Source organism: Echeneis naucrates, chromosome 17 (genome assembly GCF_900963305.1).
Source record: "Echeneis naucrates chromosome 17, fEcheNa1.1, whole genome shotgun sequence".
Classification (NCBI taxonomy): Eukaryota; Metazoa; Chordata; class Actinopteri; order Carangiformes; family Echeneidae; genus Echeneis; species Echeneis naucrates.
In genome coordinates, this window is record NC_042527.1 from 6,950,575 (window position 1) to 6,971,058 (window position 20,484).

Genomic DNA, 20,484 nt, shown 5'->3' on the forward strand with positions numbered 1-20,484 from the left:
CACGACCACTCTCATTTAAAAGTAGGTCAAAGCAGCTGGCACAATGCCAAAAGCAGAGGCAATAAAGAAAACACAGGCTGTTAGATTTGATTGTGCTACACACACAGTCTTTATGAAATATTTTACTGTTAGGCTGGAATTTTAGGATCAATATTTCAATCTCTCTCCAATATTTATTCATTCAATATAGCTGAGGATTAAATCAAATCATGAACTGTAATAAGGCAAGACCAGCTGTGCTTTATTAGAGCTAGATACAGATCTGAATGAATGATACCAAAGTGGAGGGGATAGCTTTCCTCTTCGGATGTGGTATAAACTGTTACTATTCATTTGCCCTCTTGTGGTTGCAAGGTTTGTTTCTGGATGTTAGCTGGACTACACCTGGCTGGTTTGTGTCATTTCTCTGGACGTGACAGTTTCCTGGCGACAAGGCTTTACGGATAATCCTGGATTCTTTGACAGCTGACTAGTGCTCCTGTTAAGCTTTCATTGACTAAGTTTTAAGTTTGTTAAGATCAGTTATGACATTGCATGCATTAATATAGATGGAAATGTGACAACAAAAAGTTAGGGTAGGTTGTGGAGCAGTCAAAGCATTCATTCATTCATTCATTCATTCATCTTCAACCGCTTATTCGTCTCCTGGTCGCGGGGGCTGCTGGAACCAATCCCAGCTCACACTGGGTGAGGGCGGGGTCACCAGTGCATCACAGGGCCAACACACAGAGACAGACAGAGACCAACAACCACTCACACTCAGACCTACAGACAATTAAGAGTCACCAGTTAACCCGTACACGATGTCTTTGCATGGTGGGAGGAAACCGGAGTACCTGCAGGAAACCCACACAGACACGGGGAGAACATGCAAACTCCACACAGAAAGGCCCCGGGCTGGGAACCAAACCTGTGACCTTCTTATTGCGGGGAAACAGCACTAAACACTATGCTGCCGTGCTGCCTCAAAGCAAATAATCATCATTTAATAAATTCACATATTTACTTGGGTTATGCCTTTTTAGTTATCAAATTCACATATTTTCCTTTCCTTTCTGTTGATCAAAAAAAGTACTGTCAGTTAAAGACCTTTGAAACAGCAGAAAATACAGAATTCTGCAGAATATTGCATTTTCCCCACCACGAAAAGAAATTTTGTCTAAATGAACCATAGAAGGTAAGACAAATGACTAAAAACCGGGGATCATCACAAAAAAAAAAGGAAAAAGAAAAGAAAAATCATCCAGCATTTCATTCAGTTGCATGCATTTTTTTTTTCTTTTTTGCACAATTGAGCAAAATGAATGAATGACAACTGGAAAGGAGTAGTAAAGAGAAAATGGATTAAACTGCAAGAGAAACTGTTCTCAATATGAGCGCTTATTTCTGTATACGGTATCCTATCCAATTTGGTGCAACACATTTGCCAATTTCCAGTAAGCTTTATATTATCAGTCGCTGAAACAGCAGCCTCTGCGTGTTAGTGAGGGCGACCAAAGGGTCTAAAGCAAAGTGAAACAATTCCAACCTTTTACATGTATGACTTCAGTTTTCACATTTTCACACTTCCTTAATCTGCAATGTTTCCCTTTTGTGTATCTGAGCAAGTGCAGTAGTATGTGTGTTGTGTTAAATAATGAATAGGATATTATAAATTCTTATGAACTCCTCTGCGGCTTTGGCAAAAAGAGAATTCATTTGAAACTGAAGGATAAAACTTTTTCATGTGACTAAAACAGAAATAATGTTGTGCAAAATGTATGATGTCTTCTGTTTTTGATGGGAAACTAAAATGTATTAAACAAACTGCAGGTCCACCAGTTTTAATTCCTCTTTTCGTTGTCTTTTCCCTGGAAAGGTAACAATTTTTATTCTTAGACTGTCAGTGTTTTTGATGTAGATGAGATGTTACTTAGAAACACTGAAGTTTAATAAAAAGTTATTGCCATTTTCTATATGACAACACCATTACGTGTTTTAAACAAAGAGCAAGCTCTGGGACTGAAAATTAAAGCCAATACAGCAAAAACCGCCTTTGTCACACACACACACACACACACACACACACAAAACAACAACAGTTGAGAGTTTCTATGTAGCAAACCTGTTAAAATGTTATTGTTAAAGGCAATAGATTGGTTGCAGGATGGCGAGCTCATCTCATAGAACAGCAGCGCAAATAAATACAAGAATTTTCTTAATTTTTTTTTCTCACCACAATAAATAGCTCTCCACAGAATGACAGAAGGTTATTGTTGCAGGTAAATTCTCAGCTTCGCTTTGTACCACTTGAGCGCTGTAACGGCATTGAAATCTTTAACCGCTAATCCAGCTAAATGAGTGAAAGCCGTCTGCTGCGCCCACTAACTACCATTTCTTTATTTCTGTCAGTTCAGACTTAACTGCACACAAAGAAAGGACTGAGATGTAGTTACTTTTGAGGACTTGCTCATCCCTGTTTCTTTGAGAAGACGACCCCCAGGAGAGGCCCTTCTATGAAAACATGCCAGGCTTCTTCTAGACTGTTTCCAAGGACATGATTTAGAGGTCACTTCTCCCTTCCCATGGGCAAACACTTATAAAGACTCTCCTCCCTACTCCACCTCCGTCTTTCTCTCTCTCACCATGATAACCCATTGTGTCCTACATATTTTCAGCCGAATCTAAGTGATGCTGTGCACCGTTAAGAAATGAATGATGTGGCGACTTGTGAGTCAGTACTGTGATAATATGCCATTATTTTTAATGAAATGTGAAACAGGAAAAACATGGCACGGGAAACAAAGCATCGCCTTTATTTCCCCTGATAGAGTCAATGTGGCAAGCGCAATCACAGTGAACATCTATGTGTCAGTGTGTGTCAATGCAGCGGGGAGTCTTATTGTCTCGGAGTGTGTTTCAGTTGGGGAACATCTTGTGGGTAAACAGTTGAGTGAGCAGAGCAATGAGCTAGGTGTGTGTGGACACACTTTTAATGAGCTGAAAACAAGACCTGAGTTGAAGGAGAGAGGGACCAAGAGTATCAGAGTGAGACGAGGAAAAGGAAAGCCACTCTGCGTGTCGGTCCTGTAATTTCCACCCCTGGCTGAGGTCAGGCGCCTCTGCCAGCTGCCACCTCTGCCTCTTCACCTTCAGTACACTCCGAGGAAATCTCATTTTGGAAATGTGCGTCTGCTTTTCACTGTCTCTAATGGACTTTCTGATTGATAGCTTGATCACAAGGGATTGACAACATCACTTACATATATTCATGGTTAATAAGTAGGTTAAGAGACGATGGCGTATGGGGACAGGAGCAGGAAATGAAGAATGGGGAAATCATAGGACAGAAGAAGTTGTTTGATAGTAATTAGTACATGAAGGTTCTTGTTATGATCAACAGAAGCTGCTGCTCACTTGAGTGAAGCCTTTGAAATGCAAGGTAATAGGAGGGAGGTGGCTGCATTTTGTTATGGCAAACACGATTACGCTGCTACATTAACTGCTTGAATCCTTTCACAATAGATATGAGCACGCTCTCTCGCAGCAAGAGGCTGAAACAAAAGCTCCGCTGACACGGACTCAGCAAATGAGTCTGTAATGTCACCATAAAGCATTTCATACAGCTGGGAAATATGGAAAAAAAAAGCTTTGACCTAAGAGCAGGCAGGGTGGGGGGAAAAAAAAAAAAAAAAGTTCTTGCCAACAACCAACAGAAGATTGCGCAGAAAAACTCTTCTCACCGCACTCTTTCTTCGGTTCATCCGATCGGTCCTTGCAGTCCTTGACGGAGTCACACACTTTGGAGCTGTCAATACATTCGCCATTCTTGCATAGGAATTTCAGAGGACCCTCACATTTAGTGGCTGTGTCAAAAAAGCAGAAAACAGATCAACATCAGCATCACAGCCCTCATGAACATTTACATAACCTACTGATTCAGAACCTCATGCATCAAAAAGTGTGTCAAGTCCAATTGAATATGCTCATTGGCTCATCTAATTATTGAAGGCTCATATGAAACAAGTGATGGAAAAAGATACTCAGCCTACATGAAGAGTTTCACATCATGAAGACAGTAAAGCTGAACTTTCACTTTTGGTCTACTTTCAAAGAGCTAGGACTTAATCTCCTGCAAAATAAATGTGTCCCATGTTGGTAAATTATACATCACAGCAAGAGGAGGGAAGGAGGGATAAATCTAGCTTACAAAAGGCACTGTGCTGGATCCACACAACAAAATGCTATTGGTCACTAGAAGAATAATTCATGTCCAGAGTAGAATTACTGACATGATTCATGGTTGTGCGTCCTCGCCAGCCAGTCAGGCAGCAGATTACATCCATGTCAATTTAGACTCAGAATATAATGGAGGAATTTAATTAATTCTATTAACTATATACATAGTTTTGGAAAGAAAAGGAAACTACAGCACAGAGGCATTCCCACATCCCACGTCTCTTTTGGAAACTGATGACAGGCTGAACATCACAGGCTGAGAAAGGCTTCAACTGAAGACGGAAAACAGCAGAAGAGCAAATATCCATGGGCTAAATGTTATAATCTGTGTTACACAGGCTGACATTTATAAATATAAATACTTGCAGACACAGCAACAAATAGCAAGGAGATTCAAGCAGATGCATCTATAAAAGAAGAAGACGGATGAAGAGGCAGGGAGGAGGACAGGTTGTGCCAGACAGCGATGACGAGTGTGCCCACCGTTGACACAGCCAGATTCATCACTGTGGTCAGGACAGTCATGGACCTTGTTGCACTGCTTGGTACCATGGATGCAGGAGCCGTCGCCACATTGGAACTCATCAGGACGACACGTCAACAGGGCTGCAAGAGGCGTAGAATTACACACACACACACACACACACACACAAAATTTGGTCTTTATTTGAATTGTCCAAAGCAGAGGGCACAGGTGCGCAGGTGCACAGCAGCATCTATGGATACTTTTACTGTTGTGAGAATAAAGAAGCAGTCACTGCAGCTCTGTGCAGCCTGAGGGGAGGGAGAAGCTGAGCAGATCAGTGTGCACACGTTGACACAAAAGCAACTGCTGTTGTTACATTATGAAATGCATAGTAAAAAAGAATACATTTTAGACTCATGACAAGAAATTTGGTGGGATGAATTAAGTCTACGTGGTAACTGGGTGGATTTATCAGGTAGTAAGAAAGAACGCTCCTCTGCAGAGAGGATTTAACCATGACACGTGACAGTTTAATGCAGCACACAATGCGATGTGTCCTTCTGATGTCTCTATAGTAGTGCTGACTTATCCAAACATCTGAAGTGCATTTACAGCACAGTCTTGCTTTTGTGTAACGAGTGATGCATGCTCGCCTTTCACCCACCTATTTTTGCGTGTAGTGCTCTCATGATAATGTGCCCTTTTGGCTCTGCTTGGGACAGGGCCCTTTAAATTCAGTTCAATACCAAAATCAGGTCTCTTTAATTGATTTTCTGTTTTATCAAGTCTCTCTACTTTTCAATGCAAAGACAATCACAAACATACAACCGCTGTATTGTACTTATCGAGGCATGGGCTGTCTGGTGCTGCCTATGACACACTGTTAATCCGGGGGCATGTGATGAATTACTTGCAATATAGTAATGCACCCAATCCAAATTTCATTAAGAACTCAAGCACAGACAAGCTTTTCATCAAAAGTGCACAGTGGGCTCATATAAGTCCTCTCTAAACCACACTAAAAGGCAGCATATGTGACTTAGGGGGATATGATTTAGTGTAAGCGTAGAGTAACAGAGACAGCCACTCGCACACACTGATGAACAAATGTGTATACAAAATCATCTTCTCCATATGAAACTGGCCAGTAACCTCCTGCTTCAGACACACGTTGATTTTGCAACGAATTCTGACAAATATTAATGAAGCACAGCAGTAACATTTGCTTTCAGCTGAAATGTGGTCAGAGTTTTTTGTTTTTTTTTGTAGCAAGAGATAAAAGTATTCGACTATCAAAAAGACAATGAAGGTAGGGTTTAAACAGCTTTTATAGTAACTCGTGGTGAAATGCAAGGTTGTGTCTCAGACTGTCTCCAGGCCTCTCCCTTAATTTAGCAATCTAGCTGGTTAACAAAACATCAATCTCTTGTTAGAGCTCCTAATATGACATCCCATAATGTGAGTGGTGGGTCTGAAGTGGGTTCAGTTGAAGAGTGCGCCGCACATCTTGATAATGAATAGTGGGACTATCTGGGCTTCACACTCCGGCTTAGTGAGACAAGAGCTTCAGGGCTCCCCCATCCATGACCGGTTAATAGGAAAAACCTGTTTTATCACAAAGCCACATCTTCACATAGTGTTTATCAACAGAAACACATTCTTTATCTGACATATTTCAGAAAAAAAAAACAAAACAACGCCCACACCAGCTCCCAGCTGAGAGGAAATGTGTTAAATGAGAGAGTAACACCTCAAAGGAGGCAGGAAATATTGTTTATTAAGATTTTTTTGCATTTGCCAGTCTGAAAGCAAATATATCTTACTGAGATACAAACTCTCTACAAACAGATAATGAATAACAGCACTGACCTCCAAGTGTAATTGCCTGTGAATGTGTGTGTATTTGACTGGTCTGCAGCTATGATTAAGCACTCAGGTATCACCACTCTGAAGCCATTCTGAGTGGTGGTACAGGATGGAGTCAAGGAAAAGAAAGCACAACTCAGCCGTGAGCTGGAGAGATGTGCTGTGCTCCACTTCCATCCTGTATACCAACTGTGAACAGAACATCTGGGGCGGCATGCAGCCTGTACTCTGTGGTTTCTCTTCTTGCACATCCAATAAGGTTTCCATGCTTGCCATCTAGTATTAACAGGAAATGGTGTGTCTGAACGTTCTCAATATCTCCAGATTGACAGTTTCACAGCTATAAATCATATCAGCATTATGTTACAACACTCAAAAGTCAGACATTTTTAGTTTGTATGCTGAGCTGCCTTGAGTTGTTGCATAGTAGCCTTTTTATGTCAGCACAGTTGCACATGTACTGCGTTCCGTTGCATTTCATCTTGAACTTGAACAACAAACATGCTGCAAATCCTCACAACACAACAAAAGTATTTCCAGTGGATACAAAATAAGGATGAGGGGGCGGCTGTTTCCTGCAGCTCGCTGACATCCTTCCTCACTTTTTTCACTCCTGTACTTTTATCTTCAATATTGAAAATAACTGAGCAATAAGTCCAGCTAGGTTCATCACTTCAGTGTCCCCTGGAAACACTTGAGTTGTGTTTTGAGTATCTGTAGCATTTTGTTTTGTGTCTTGTTGTCTGTGCAGCACATAGGTTGTCAACTAGACAAAGCTGTTATCTGAGTTGCCTTGAGTTTTGTCTATTGACAATTTTCTGTTAAGTTGTAGTGCATTGAGCTTCCAGGGCAACTAAACCTTACAGAAACCTTTTCAGACACTGCTGCATTGTTTCATATCAACTTAAGATGAATAAAGCTCCAATACAACAAAATATATATAGAGAAAAGAGTGAAAGACTCACAGGAGTGAGTACAGTGTGAAGGAGAGGCTATGAGAGGAGACAGGAAGAGAAACTCACGGCAGTCAGACTCGTCTGACTTGTCCTTGCAGTCTGGGTCTCCATCACACTTCCAGGTCAGTCGTACACATTCCCCGTTGGCACAGCGAAACTCTCCCGCAGTGCAGTTTGTCCTGCGGTTCAGCAGGTACGGGACCCCGTCCCCACCGCAGCGCTCCGGCCCCTCGTCAGAACTGTCAGAACAGTCGGGGTCTCCGTCACAGCTCCACATGAGTGGCACACACTCCGAGGTGTTACAGCGGAGGTGGTTGGGCCCACAGGTGAGAGGGGAGTTGCATTTGAGCTCATCGCTGCCATCTCCACAGTCGTCATCACCGTCACACACGTAGACGGTGGCCAAGCACTTGCGGTTGGCACACATGAACTCCCCGCTGGGGCACGCCTTGGCATCTGGAAAGCCAACAGACAGAACAAAATCCTTAGGGAAATGTTTGAGCATGTGTTGAAGCAGAGAAGGTGTTGCATTTACTTTGAGCAATGTTGTTCCTTTATCTCCCCTCAGGGCTGAAAAGACAAACCTAATGAATAATATTGAAGGCCTAACTATCCCCAGTGCGCAATAGTCTCAGATTTTGCTCACAGTGCATGAAATAAAAGATTGAGCCTCAAGACTGGCCACAGGTAGATCGATAGATGAGCATTATATTGTCTTAAATTAGCTTCAAATCAAGGCCCAGTGGAGTAGAGGGATTAGAGTTCCTCAGCCTGAAAGTCAACTTTGGTAACTGAGGAAGAGACACAGAGAGCTGAAGAGGATGACAGGGAATGATGGTGTTTATAAAAAAATTACAATCAGAGGCTTCCTCCCGTGAGCTCGCTCTGCCATCAGCTGGACTATCTCCTCCCTCCCTGATGGATCACTTGCATGAGTACCACCATGCAATCGGTCACAGTTGATGATAGATGCCCTTCTCTCTTCCAAGGACACGAACTATCAGTGACAGGACGAGGTTTGCTCTGCGTCCGTTGCCTTATCAAAAGCAGACTTGACGCCTCTGTAAAATGCTTTTCTCTGTAGCGTCCCTCCTTTCCCAGCTTCCTCTTTCTCTAGTCATGCCCGGCCAAAAGCACTCAGGCTGCAAAGAGAGTAGAGGGTCCCACTATGAGCAGCAGTGTAGAGGCCAGTAAAAGGGAGAAGAACCTTTTGATATTTAAAAAAAAAAAAAAGAGAGAGAGTTCAGCTTTGACACTGCTGCTGTTGGCTGTTAAGGAGAAGAATGCTGCTTTTCAAAATCCATACACAAAATCAGCACATTATAAAGCAAACTGTGAGTGACCTGCCCGCAGAGAGCTCACAGCATATCAGCCACTCCTTTTTAGATGGTTTGGATGTTCTTTAACAGATTGTCACATGATCAAAATCTGATCAGTATTTAAGGTGCTTATGTATTTTGGTGTCTCTACAAAGCTACCATCAGCATGAACAACTGTGTTTACCAGTTGAGGCAAAATTAGACATAAAAATTCATGCCTGATACTAAGTCACTGTAGCATCTTTTTTTTTTTTTACCTTTTATGTTGTGAACACTGTGGCTCTTTGAAAGTAACTACCACCACTTGCTGCAAGAAAACAGATTTGGCCGCAGAAAAATAACCCACAGTAGCGCATTTAAAGGCTGCAGAAGTAATGTAATGTAATTATCAGTAGTAACAACATGAGAGGGCATCCATCCCTGGATCATAACAGCTTTTACAAATATCATAGTAGAGAGAATAATCAGGAGCATTCCCGCATGCTAAGATCAACTGGGTGAACACAGACTCAGTTAGAAGAACGCTAGCGTTACAGTCCCATGTAATCACTCCATATGTTAAAGTCTTTTTTCTTACCTTGGCAAACATTTCATTTCTTTACTGCTGCTCACATGAAAATGAAAAGCACGTGCTGTGGCTCTGTGGATTAAGTTCAATGTAAGGGGTTTATGCTCATTAATATTAAATAACTCCATCTGATTCTGATGTGTTTTATAACTACCCTCCCTGTTCTGCCCCTGCCCTTGCTCCCTGCTAATTTGGTACTAAATAATTAAGCGTACTCACTAGACATGTACATTATTACGCTAGGGGGAGACCATTAGTAATCTGCATGAGTAGCCTGGTTACATTTTAGATCGACTTTGTTTTCTAGCTGGGGCAGTATGTAAATGAATTTTGAAGACATAAGAGCAACTCAGACTGTCTGAAAATGACATTGTGCACATTAGGCAAAAATATTTTAAATATTTGTAAATAAAAAATGAAAGTGCAGTGGGACTGACTCTGTCCCAGTCCCCATGCTGCAATGCTCCAGACTTATTGTGTACATATTGGCTTAATTTTGTATGAAGGCTTGGACAAAATAAGGGAAACAACAAATGCAACTTTAAATGGACACATACAGTAGCTTTGGAAAGCATTCAGACTTTTGTGTCAAACGTTGACAGAGTTGACACAGTTAGCAGATTGTGCTGATACCAGCCCCACGATAAAGGATGGGGTGACAGTTGACCTTTTAACATGGCAATGACCGGAGGCACAAAAACAAAACAAAACTGCATTAACGTCTGCCAGGAAAAAAAAATGGGTTAGCCCATTCAAATTGAGGTGTGCAAAGAGACTTGCCCAAGAAGCTGGAATTACTGCCAAAGGGGTTTCTACAAGTACTGATTGAAGGGTCTGAATACATTTGTGATTGCATTCCAAATGCAAGTAAGTGAGGTGACAGATTACTGATGACTGCTGGAAACTGATTACTCACAGGTTGTTGCCTATTTCCTCTGCAGTAAATTCATGCTAACTTTCTCAAAGTCTTCAGTCCTTATTTTGATTTCAATATTAATAAATGGTCAAGTCACAAAACACGTCAATATCCAAATTCACTTAGAGATTTACACCGATAGTTTTTCCTCCTCCGCGACTCCTGCCATGTTAGTCAGAAGCTGGCAGCGTAGCCCGCTTTACTTTTTCTGAGTGCTTTGATGATGAGAGGCCGTTGCCTGCAGCAACTAGTGGTTCAGATGTGGCAGGAGATGACTGGTTATTCACTCAGTTAAGCATTATATCTGATGAATGTGTGTGTGTGGGGGCATTTGTGATGACTTTGGGATGCGCAAAGGAAAACTGTGAAATGTAAAGAAATAGGTTTTAATGCAGAGGAGAGGAAAAGAAAGGCATGTCGGTTGGGTGTATGCATGCAAAAACTATTTAGTTTTCATCTGTACATGCACAAATACCTCCAAGCGCATCAGTCAGACTGTGCAGCTTAGTGTCCACTGAGTGTTCTCCTATGTAGGTTTTCATGGACATAAACTGAAGGGACAGTTCATACCTTGTCCCCACAAGGTCAGTGGGGTATACACTCAAACATCCACAGACAACACAAACACACCCACTACAGAACACTTCAGACAGGTCACAGTGCCTCAGTGGGGAAAGGCCTCAGTGGCCAAACTTTCCTTGTGATGCCACAGACACACACACATACAGAGCAAACAAAGCTGTGGTTTAAGTAGAGACTCGCCTATCAGTACAGGTGCAACCACAAGAAGATAACAGAGGACAAATGGATAGTCACAGCGAAAACAGCGAAACTTCTGTGATGCCATTACTGACGTTCAGCAGCTCTGTCGGGGATGGCAAAGGAGAAAGAAGGCGCTCTGAGATGGGACAAAATACACACTGTTTAAACAGAGTTCCATTTGAGCTCTGAAATTAAGAGGAAATTTAGTCAGTGGATGTACTTCAGCCCTGTAAAATGGCCCCATGCGAATGCTTGATCGTTGGGGATGCGCAATATCTGCCAGTTCAATTTGTCTACAGAGACAAGGAGACAGCTGTAAGGAGCACAAGAGGTAATTGTTTACCTCATCCAATCCAAGCAGCGTTAAATATGAATGAAGAAAACCGGCAAAACAAAACCTCACAGGAATATATAGATATGCACATACCAGACAGCAAACTCAACTTGATGCTGAGTGAGTGCAAATGCAAAACACATAGAAACATGCAAATGCAGACAGGCCTCGCAGTGCATCACAGCATTCAGGCGTATTCTGGAGAGAGGTCTGGCTGAGTAAGCGCACATTAATCTCCACATCACTGAGGGTTGAGGACACAGTTCGACTTCTCTCTCTTGTGCTGCGGCTTAATGTAATGTTGATCAGGAAAAGTTTCCTCTAGTGAGGGCTAGAGTCTACTAAATACATAATTCATTATGACTCAATTAACAAAATGCCTCTGCTGGATTTACTTTTTCAAGTCTGCAGCAGGTTGTGCGCTGTAAATTTCCACTAATAGTGGAAAGCGCCAAGACTAACTGAGAAAGCTCCAGCTCAACCAGTTTGGGGAGCGTAACGTCCCTGAACACTCTACAGATATGCTGGCCTGTAAGAGTATGAGCATTATAGACAAATTATTAGTTAATTATCAGTGAATTATACAGCACTGGCCACAATATTCATTCTCTTGCTGTTTATTTAGGGGTAAACAGGATGAACACTATCATTTGTCATACGACCTCAAAAGGTTAAACTACAATACATTTGCATTGATAAGTTGTAACAGGGTTATAGCTTCAAACTACCTTTATACTAACCGGCTGTATTTATACTGAACTGTCTCACAGGGCGAGTGCTCTAAAGCAGAATACACAAGGTAGAAGCTCAGTTGGCGGGATGGCAGGGTCACGCAGCTTTTGTGTGTTTCCTATAGCCTTTTTTTTTTTCTTTAAAAATCTTAAATGCTTCATACGTGAAGATTATTTTGCTGAATGAAAAATTTACGTATCAAAAAAAAAACAAAAACCCTACTTCGTCCCTGCAGCATCTCCGTGAAGCCACACGTTGTTTCAGTCATTCTATGTTTATTTGATAAGGACAGATGCAATAGGCATAGAAAATCGTGTAACACTTTTCAGATGCAATACATCACAACATTTATGGCTGCTACTACATTCCAATTCAAGTGAAGAGGACGACTCGATGTGACATTCATTGGGGAAAACTCTGCACAGTGCTGCAGGACCCGGGTCACCAAATCTGTCCAATAATTGGCTTATGTATACGTCAATGTAAATTTATGTCGAAAAATACTGTCTACCAACTGTTAGAGCTTCATTTAAAAATGTGGAGGTGGAGTCGGGCTGTTCGCAATGCAACACAAAGCCACAACACAGAGGCAGCATATAGTAGTTTCAAACTGGGGGGTGGAAGTGCCTTCTCCGGCCTGCTGAGTGGGGCTTTCGTCCACTTTCACACTTATGTATCAATATATATATATATATATATATATATATAGGAATGGAAGATGAAGTCCTGATGAATGTCAGTGACTTTGACTGTGGAGTAATTTGCTTTTCATTTATGTATTTTATTTATTTTTTGTTATGAAAGTGCTGAATCTAGATATCACTTTGACTGCGATAATTTTTTGCTAAATGCATTTACAATAAACATTTTCTGCTAACTACGTGCCCTGGATGCTGTGTCATAAATGATTTATGTAGTGTCTAACGAATGCTCAGTGGTGACTATATTTTTACTTGCCGTGTATATGATCTGGATTTGGTTTGGTTTTGAACGTAGGACAACAGGTTTTGAGGTGACAGAAAAGTATGGGGTTTTGTGAATGTAGTTTGAATTTTTGGATTTGTAATTAAGGTTTTGAGAAATGGGTGGAGGTTTCAAGAAATGTGTTTTAGCAACTGGGAAAAACTGCAAATGCTGTTGATTCTGCTGTGGGTAGAGACACACTGGGGGATTCCCATTAATATCAGAGGAGCTGTAGTGGCAGACTCTAAATCTTTGCAGACAGGGATAAAACGGTGTTTTCAAATAACTGAATCCTGACATGACTCATGGAAGCACATTACCAGCTGCAAACACGGAGACTTGAAGCTGAGCCTTTGCTGGAGCAGAATCCTAATAACAAACACGCCGTGTTGATTAAAATGCTTTCTTTTTACTTCTGGACTGTCCTGACTACTGCTGTGACATTTCACACGTCCTCATTCATTCATCCTCTCCCTTCAATGCTGCTCTGAAGTCAATACTCCCGGTGCTTCTGTGACGCAAGCCGGCAACAAGCCTACTCAGATGTACTCAAAGCGAAGGTAATTTCCATCACTCCTACCTCAATTCACGCCATGTTTTAAATGTCAAAGACCTAAAGACTTCAATCTAACCTTCTGAAGAGTATAACAGCACGTCATGTCTTTGAATAAGGAAATTATCATAAGCGCTCAGCTCTAATTCTGTCAGCCGTAACTTTTTTAAGATTGGACTCACACAGTTTTTGTGCCATGCTTAGCACTTCTAGTTTGCAAAACATTGATTATGCTCAAGGACAATAACTCACAAACGTTCATTCATTATTTTCCTACTGCTTGTTCATCTAATGACAAGATGACTTGTTTGTTGAGATATTGTGTTGTGCGAGCATCATTCTTCGTGGTGTTGGGCTGAATCACAAACATAACAGTGAACAATCAATGCTTGCAAGCATCAGACAGGGAGACAACATTTTAAAAGTTTCCTTTTTTTTGCATAGCATCTGGCCAAATCTGTCTTCAGATAAACTGGCTGGTGCGGGACAGACCTCATTTGCGATGCTGTCCAGCACTGCGCTGCTGATGGAGCATGCTTCTGGTGTTTAGCTCTGGTGGGATTTGCCACCCACACAGGCAGATGCATGGGTGGGTGGCAGCTTGCCGCCTGCCCTCTTGTCCCCACCGAGAGGCTTAAGACTGCCACATCAATACAGACATTAGAATGAAAAAAGGATTAGCACTGGCTAGACTGGGTCTCAATGGACAGCGCAGTGAAAAGCCATCTAAGCTAAGAAGGCATTAGATCTAAAGTCGATGGAATCGCCTCTACTCACTCTGGCGTGAGCATGAGGTGCCACTTTGAGGAGTTATTGACACAGCAATTGCAGGCTGATCTGGCAAAATAACTTTCTTTGTCCAACAAATTAAAAGTTTTCAAGGAGAATTGGGTAAATACCTGTTCAAGCTTTGCATCAAATTATTTGAGTTAACTCTCAAAGTAAAAATTTTAAAATAAGCATATTCTTAACAAATAAACATGATTTGGTTAAATTCTAGGCAGTCACAATTTCAATACCCACCCACACACAACAAACTGAAAGGGAGAAGATGTCTAAAAAAAAACAAAAAAAAACCAAACTGAACATCATTTATATAGGCTAGTAAGAAGATGCCCCCCCCCCCCCGTGAATTTGCCGCCACGTGCCATTTTGCACAATCTTCAAAGTCTAAGCACCTCACCCCTAGAGCCCTGTTGCCTCAATCAATTTCTCTTGACGTAAAGAGGCAAGGGAGAGAGAAATGAAGGAGGCAATTCTTCATGGTGCCTCAGAAGTAGGGCAAGGATAGTCCCTTCAGGGGTGGGGGTGGGGGGTTGCAGTTGCACGGTTGACTTGTCTGATTGGTTGCATCCTGATGACGTAATTTCTGATGGTTGTGAGGGCCATGTGGTGCAAAGGCTAAAGACTCAAGGTCCAAAATGTGATGACAGAAGCATCCAAACATCGCCAGATATCTCATACTGGTCACCCCAAAAAAATCTTGGTAGGATTGGCTTAAATCAAAACTCATTTCATATCCCTTTAATTATATAGAGTGCTTCCTTCTACGCTTTAATGTCTTAAGCCCCTGCTTGGTAAGGGAGCTCGGAGTGGCCTATATGAAGACAGAGGAATCTGATTTCTTCTTATTCTACAGAGCTGAAGCTTCATCAAGGTATTCAGGACAGCATGTCAATCATGGTCACGGTTTGAAATGAAATCCCCTACTGAGATACAGTTAGTACTACAAAAATCAGCAAAATCAGTAAAATCAGCTCAGCACAATCACTCATGCATTCATTTCCTTTACTGATGCCACGCTTAAAAAACAAAACAAAACAAAACATTTTTTTTTACCAGAGGCGCAGTCCTCCTCGTCCGCCCCATTCTCACAGTCCTTCTCCCCGTCACATCTCCATGACAACGAGACACACTTGTTGGTGGATCCCCCACAGTCAAATTTCTCCGGAGGGCACGTCTGTTTGCCTGTGGGCAGATACGAAAGAGATAGGGAGATTACTGGAGTGGTTTTATAGCTCCATTTAAAAAAACAAAAAAACAAAACACCACTAGATTTCAGTCGCCCCCAAGATGCTTTTAAAACTCAAGCAAGACTCCACCACGCGGGCCAATTGATTTACTATCCGGTCTGCATCTAAAGAGATATTCAGAGAGATGAAATACAGCAAAGGCATAGTTGGCTCTGAGACAAAATCTCCCCCTCCCTTTCTGCCAATCTGCTGTGGTTGGCAGAGGATGCGTTTGATCCAGATTAATATGAAAGATGTTGTTAATTATACATTATACATGTTTAGAGTGCAGCCTAAAGCTTCCCACAGTCAAATCAAAGGCTTGATGTACATGGCAAACCATTTCAGTTCAATTATTCTATTTTAATATTATATTTGAGCATATTTTCTTGTGATTCCCATTCTCTTTTTGTCCCAAACAGACAGTCTGTCATGTTCCACATGCATTTTTAAACCTTAATGTTGTATAATAAAATTCTGACTTTTAGCTTGTATTTACACTCATACCTGTCCGGGGTGCACCCCGCCCTCGCCCAGAGTGAGCTGGGATTGGCTCCAGCAACCCTGCGACCCAGAAACGGATAAGCAGTAGAAGATGGATGAATGAATGAAAGAAATAACTTTTTTTTTTCTTTCTTTCTTTTTCTTTGTTTTTGGTTATTTCAACATTTTTCCCCCATTATTTTTAGCCAACTAGTTCTACTGATTATCCATTCAACTATTTTAAGACGTGTTTTATTTATTCATTCATTCAACATTCAATCTTTTTTTTGCTGGTACCGAGCTTCAGATTATCGCTAAATTTGGATAGTTTTTTTCCAATAAATTGTACCAACTCCAGATGTATTCATTTTAGCCACTGTTCAGTCTTTTTAAATACATAATGCAGACTCTCATCTCAATTCTTTTAGCTTATCAAGTTTAACTTCTGAGCCCCTTTAAAACTCATGTGATGTCAGTGGCTCATCTTAATTCCAGCCGACAAACACCATCACAGGAGAATCATTTGTAATGAGATGAACATAATGAATACGTTTATGAGGTTGCAATACAATATGTGATGCTGTCACAAGCAATGCTAGCTGCAGGATGTATAGCAGCTAACTGGACTAGACAATTATCCTAAGCCATATTTCTATGAAAAGCACATCTGTTCAAACGGAAATACATGAATTACAATGCTGCACTTAGCCTAGAATTAAACTCATTCCTATATAATGCAAATCCAATATGCAGTGGTGTACTTTAACTATTTAATAGGCAATATATGTGTTGCAATACAATTACAGAGTGCATTCAAAATGCTGGGTAAGTTTCAGCTTTCATTTGTGGTGCATTTCTCATGTCTCATTTTTATGTCAAAATGGGTGGGTTATTTTATATGTACATTTTTTTTTACCTTTTTACTAAAATTGAAATTCAGGTTCTGTGGTATCAGTGACTAAATAGCCATGAAGAATGCATTGCTTTCTGGCCCGTGTGCGATACAATGCCGATGCAATACACAATACACATTGTCCTATTTATCATCACAAGTCAAAAACACAGTGGGAAGGCCCAGGATGCATTGCATTACATTTTTTTATCTAAACATTATGCATAGTAATAGGTTTAGGTATCACATTATTTTGGGGGTAGTTAGTATTCAGGTACTTTTTTTTTTTTTGCCTTATCTTTGACTGAGCTGAGTGAGCAAAAGGAGTAGCAAAACAGCCAACAGGTGTAATACAAAGTGGTTTGGCAAAGTGAGGTAACAACCCATAGATAACAACTCTTGGGCTATTTATGAAGGTTTTTCAGTCCTTCAGCGCTTCCTGGATGTCAGTGACTGCAGCATGGAGGGATCCCAGAGGAGACTGAGGAAGAGAAGGCTGCAGAGGCAGCTGGTGTCTGCAGTGACCAAGCACTAAAAAAGGCTGATGCAGCTGATGCCACAAAAAAAACAAAGAACTAAATAATAAAATAATATAAATATCAAGTTCATACATCACTGACGTAATGTATGAACTTGAACTCAGCTGTGCGGCCACAAATCAAACACTGCCATTCTGCACTCAAGGTGGCACTCAGTTATAGTGTCAAGATGTGAACAAGAAGTGTGTGCGCGGACGTACCCAGAAAAATGTTGCATTTGAATGTGCGCTAAGGAGTGACGTTTACCAAATAACGTTACAAACCCGAAACTTTCCTTCCATTAATGTAATTGAGATAACCTAAACTAAAATATCATGGTGCTGTTAAACAAGAGGTCAGGAAGAGATAAGTGGAGCGATCACACACTACCACCTCTGGCAAGTAATTTCCCTCATGATTTGTATCCAATAACATTTTTTCCATTTATTCTGTTTCTGGAAGTTGTAGAAGTTTATTACCAAGGCAAAAAAAAAAAAAAAAAAAACATTAAAAAAAAATCAATTCAGGATGTGTGGCAGTCTTTGATATTACTTTCATTATTGCTGAATTCCTCTTGCACACAACAAGAAAGAAGTAACTAATTAGTGAAAAAATTGTCAATGACTGTCAACTAAACAAATAAGTTCAATAGAGGAACTGACTGAGAAAAAGATGTGGAGGGATGATGAGCTGCAGAGAATGGTGATGACTGAATAACATTCAAGAACAAGAGGAGAGTCAGGCTGGCTAGAGAAGGAGGACAGTGTTTGGCATGTCAGAGATGGACGAGGTGAGGTAAGCCGCAGTCTGGATGGATTCAAAAAATGTAGATCCAAAAACAAGACAACAAGAAACAAACACAGAGAATTAAGGGAAAAGATGAAACAGAGAGCAGGGCAGGAGAAAAATCTGGAATGAAAGAAGGGAGAGTTGCCAAGAGCAAGATACTGCATAAAGGAGGAGGGACGCTGAGACAAACTGTTGCATGACCTTTCAGCTTCTTATCCTAAAGCAGAATCAAAGTCATCCATTCTGGGTGGAAAGAGATGGAGGAGAAAAGGCAGACACGAGCACAATGTGAATCCACTGAGCGGCAGGCGAGCCTGTCCTGTCCTTTTAACTGATGACTCTTTAATGAAGCGCGAGCGTAGCGCCTCCCAAATCCAAACAAAGACACCAAACTCCACTGCAACAAAAGCAGGGCTACCTCGCTGCCTTTAATGGAAGCTATTGATTGGTGTAACCGCAGATTTCATAAAGATGGGATATTTGCTTGAGACAGAGGCAACTTAATAAAAAGCAATTACTCAGAGACGAACTGACTTCCTGCTTGTTTACCAGCAGAATGAAAAATGAGGATTCTTCTCTGCTGTGGCATGTTGGCAAAAGATCTGTTTGGACCCAAAGCAGTCCTTATCGCCTCTGTAAATTGATGTAATAGCTTTACTTTTCATTATAAATAGGATAGTGCTGATCCTTGATTATGATGGTCTGGCATTGCAAAATAGTCACATGATGGAAATATTCGTTCAGCCCATAACGGTGAAATTCTTAGGCTTTGTGTTGCCACAGATTTGTAATGCAACAACCTCTGCTCACAGAGCACCACAATAAAGCCCCCTGAAGCTGGCTTAGAGCCACGATAAATCATACCATAGGAAGCGGCATGAGTGTGAATCATTTCTGCAATTTAACTGGCACATGGACAAACACAATGAGAGAAGATGCTGGAGCAGGGTCCTCCCTTCCGACACTGCACTCGTTACCGCCCGCACAGTGGTAGCAGGAGTAATAACATGCATACCACTGTCATTGAATGCTACTGCTGCAACTACAGCATTAGTGGCAACATGCAGATAAATGATCATAATAACTGCTCTGTGTTTGTTTGCTGCTGTGGCTGCTTGTTGCTCCACAGCCATTCTGCGAAATGTGCAAAATGAGTTGCAGTTTGTTATGGCTGTGAGCTCCGATCCCCCCTGTATGATTTGATCCTCACAGTCAACCTTGTTATTGCTGACAGCCTTTTCCCTTAAACCTGACACTCAGTGGAGAAGTGGAGAGGCGCTTGAATTTGTCAGTTGTCACCCGGCCTGTGACAGAATATTGTGAATAACTCAAGAAGCGCCATGATGTTGAAACAGTGTTACACTGATCAGACGTTATGAACTGCAGTTTCATAAGTGCAACACTTCACTGTAGCGTGGCATGGAGGAATAATTTGCAACCTGTTAATATATATGTGTGACTATCTACTTTGCTGCGTTCAATTGCTAATTTTGTACAGAAGTGATTCAGCTTTTGATATTAAGCTCTTCGATATGAATCAGAATCTGTACGCGCTATGTAGGTTCCTCTTCTTCAACACATGTCTGAGTAACCACTGATCCAGCACAAGGCTTTGAACCATTTGTACTGAGGACATGACCTCAAACAAGCACACGTGTATGTCAGGGCTCCGATTCTAATGGCGAGGGATTAAAAAGATACTAAAAAACTCTGCCATAACATGAGTCATACTCAGATTAATTGCGTCATTAAACCGTGTTAGTTTGGCCATGCCTTCCTGTCTGAATTATACATCTGCTGCAGCAGAGAGCACTTAATTGTTATTTTGAGCAAAGTGCATTAGCAGGTAATGTACTGTGCCATGCACTTGTAGTTATCATCAAGTGCTGTATAAGGCTCAAGAGTTGAATAAAGGGAAACTATCATCTTGGCATTTTACAATATTTTTTAATGTTTTTTAATATTACAGTTTCCTCTAAGCTGCTAAGGGCCATTTTAAAAATCACAAAGCTGGTAGATTTAAAGTCAACAGAAAATATTTAAGTGCATTTTCTAACATGTCTTTGTTTTAATGTCTGATATGTGAGACTTTTGCTTTGCCTTATCTGGTTGTAGCCACAAAATATCGTGTGGCAAA

At 41.2% G+C, this 20,484-nt stretch overlaps 1 protein-coding gene across 1 annotated transcript in view; it reads right to left on the reverse strand.

Moving 5' to 3' along the window:
• LOC115057283 (low-density lipoprotein receptor-related protein 8-like) overlaps positions 1-20,484 on the reverse strand; it is a 69,040-nt gene that overhangs the window by 17,572 nt on the left and 30,984 nt on the right. The window contains exons 4-7 of the mRNA XM_029524288.1: positions 15,493-15,621; positions 7,573-7,962; positions 4,702-4,824; positions 3,723-3,845 (exon numbers count right to left, since the gene is read on the reverse strand). Coding sequence (XP_029380148.1) covers positions 3,723-3,845; positions 4,702-4,824; positions 7,573-7,962; positions 15,493-15,621 — 765 coding nt within the window. The remainder of the gene's footprint in view (positions 1-3,722; positions 3,846-4,701; positions 4,825-7,572; positions 7,963-15,492; positions 15,622-20,484) is intronic.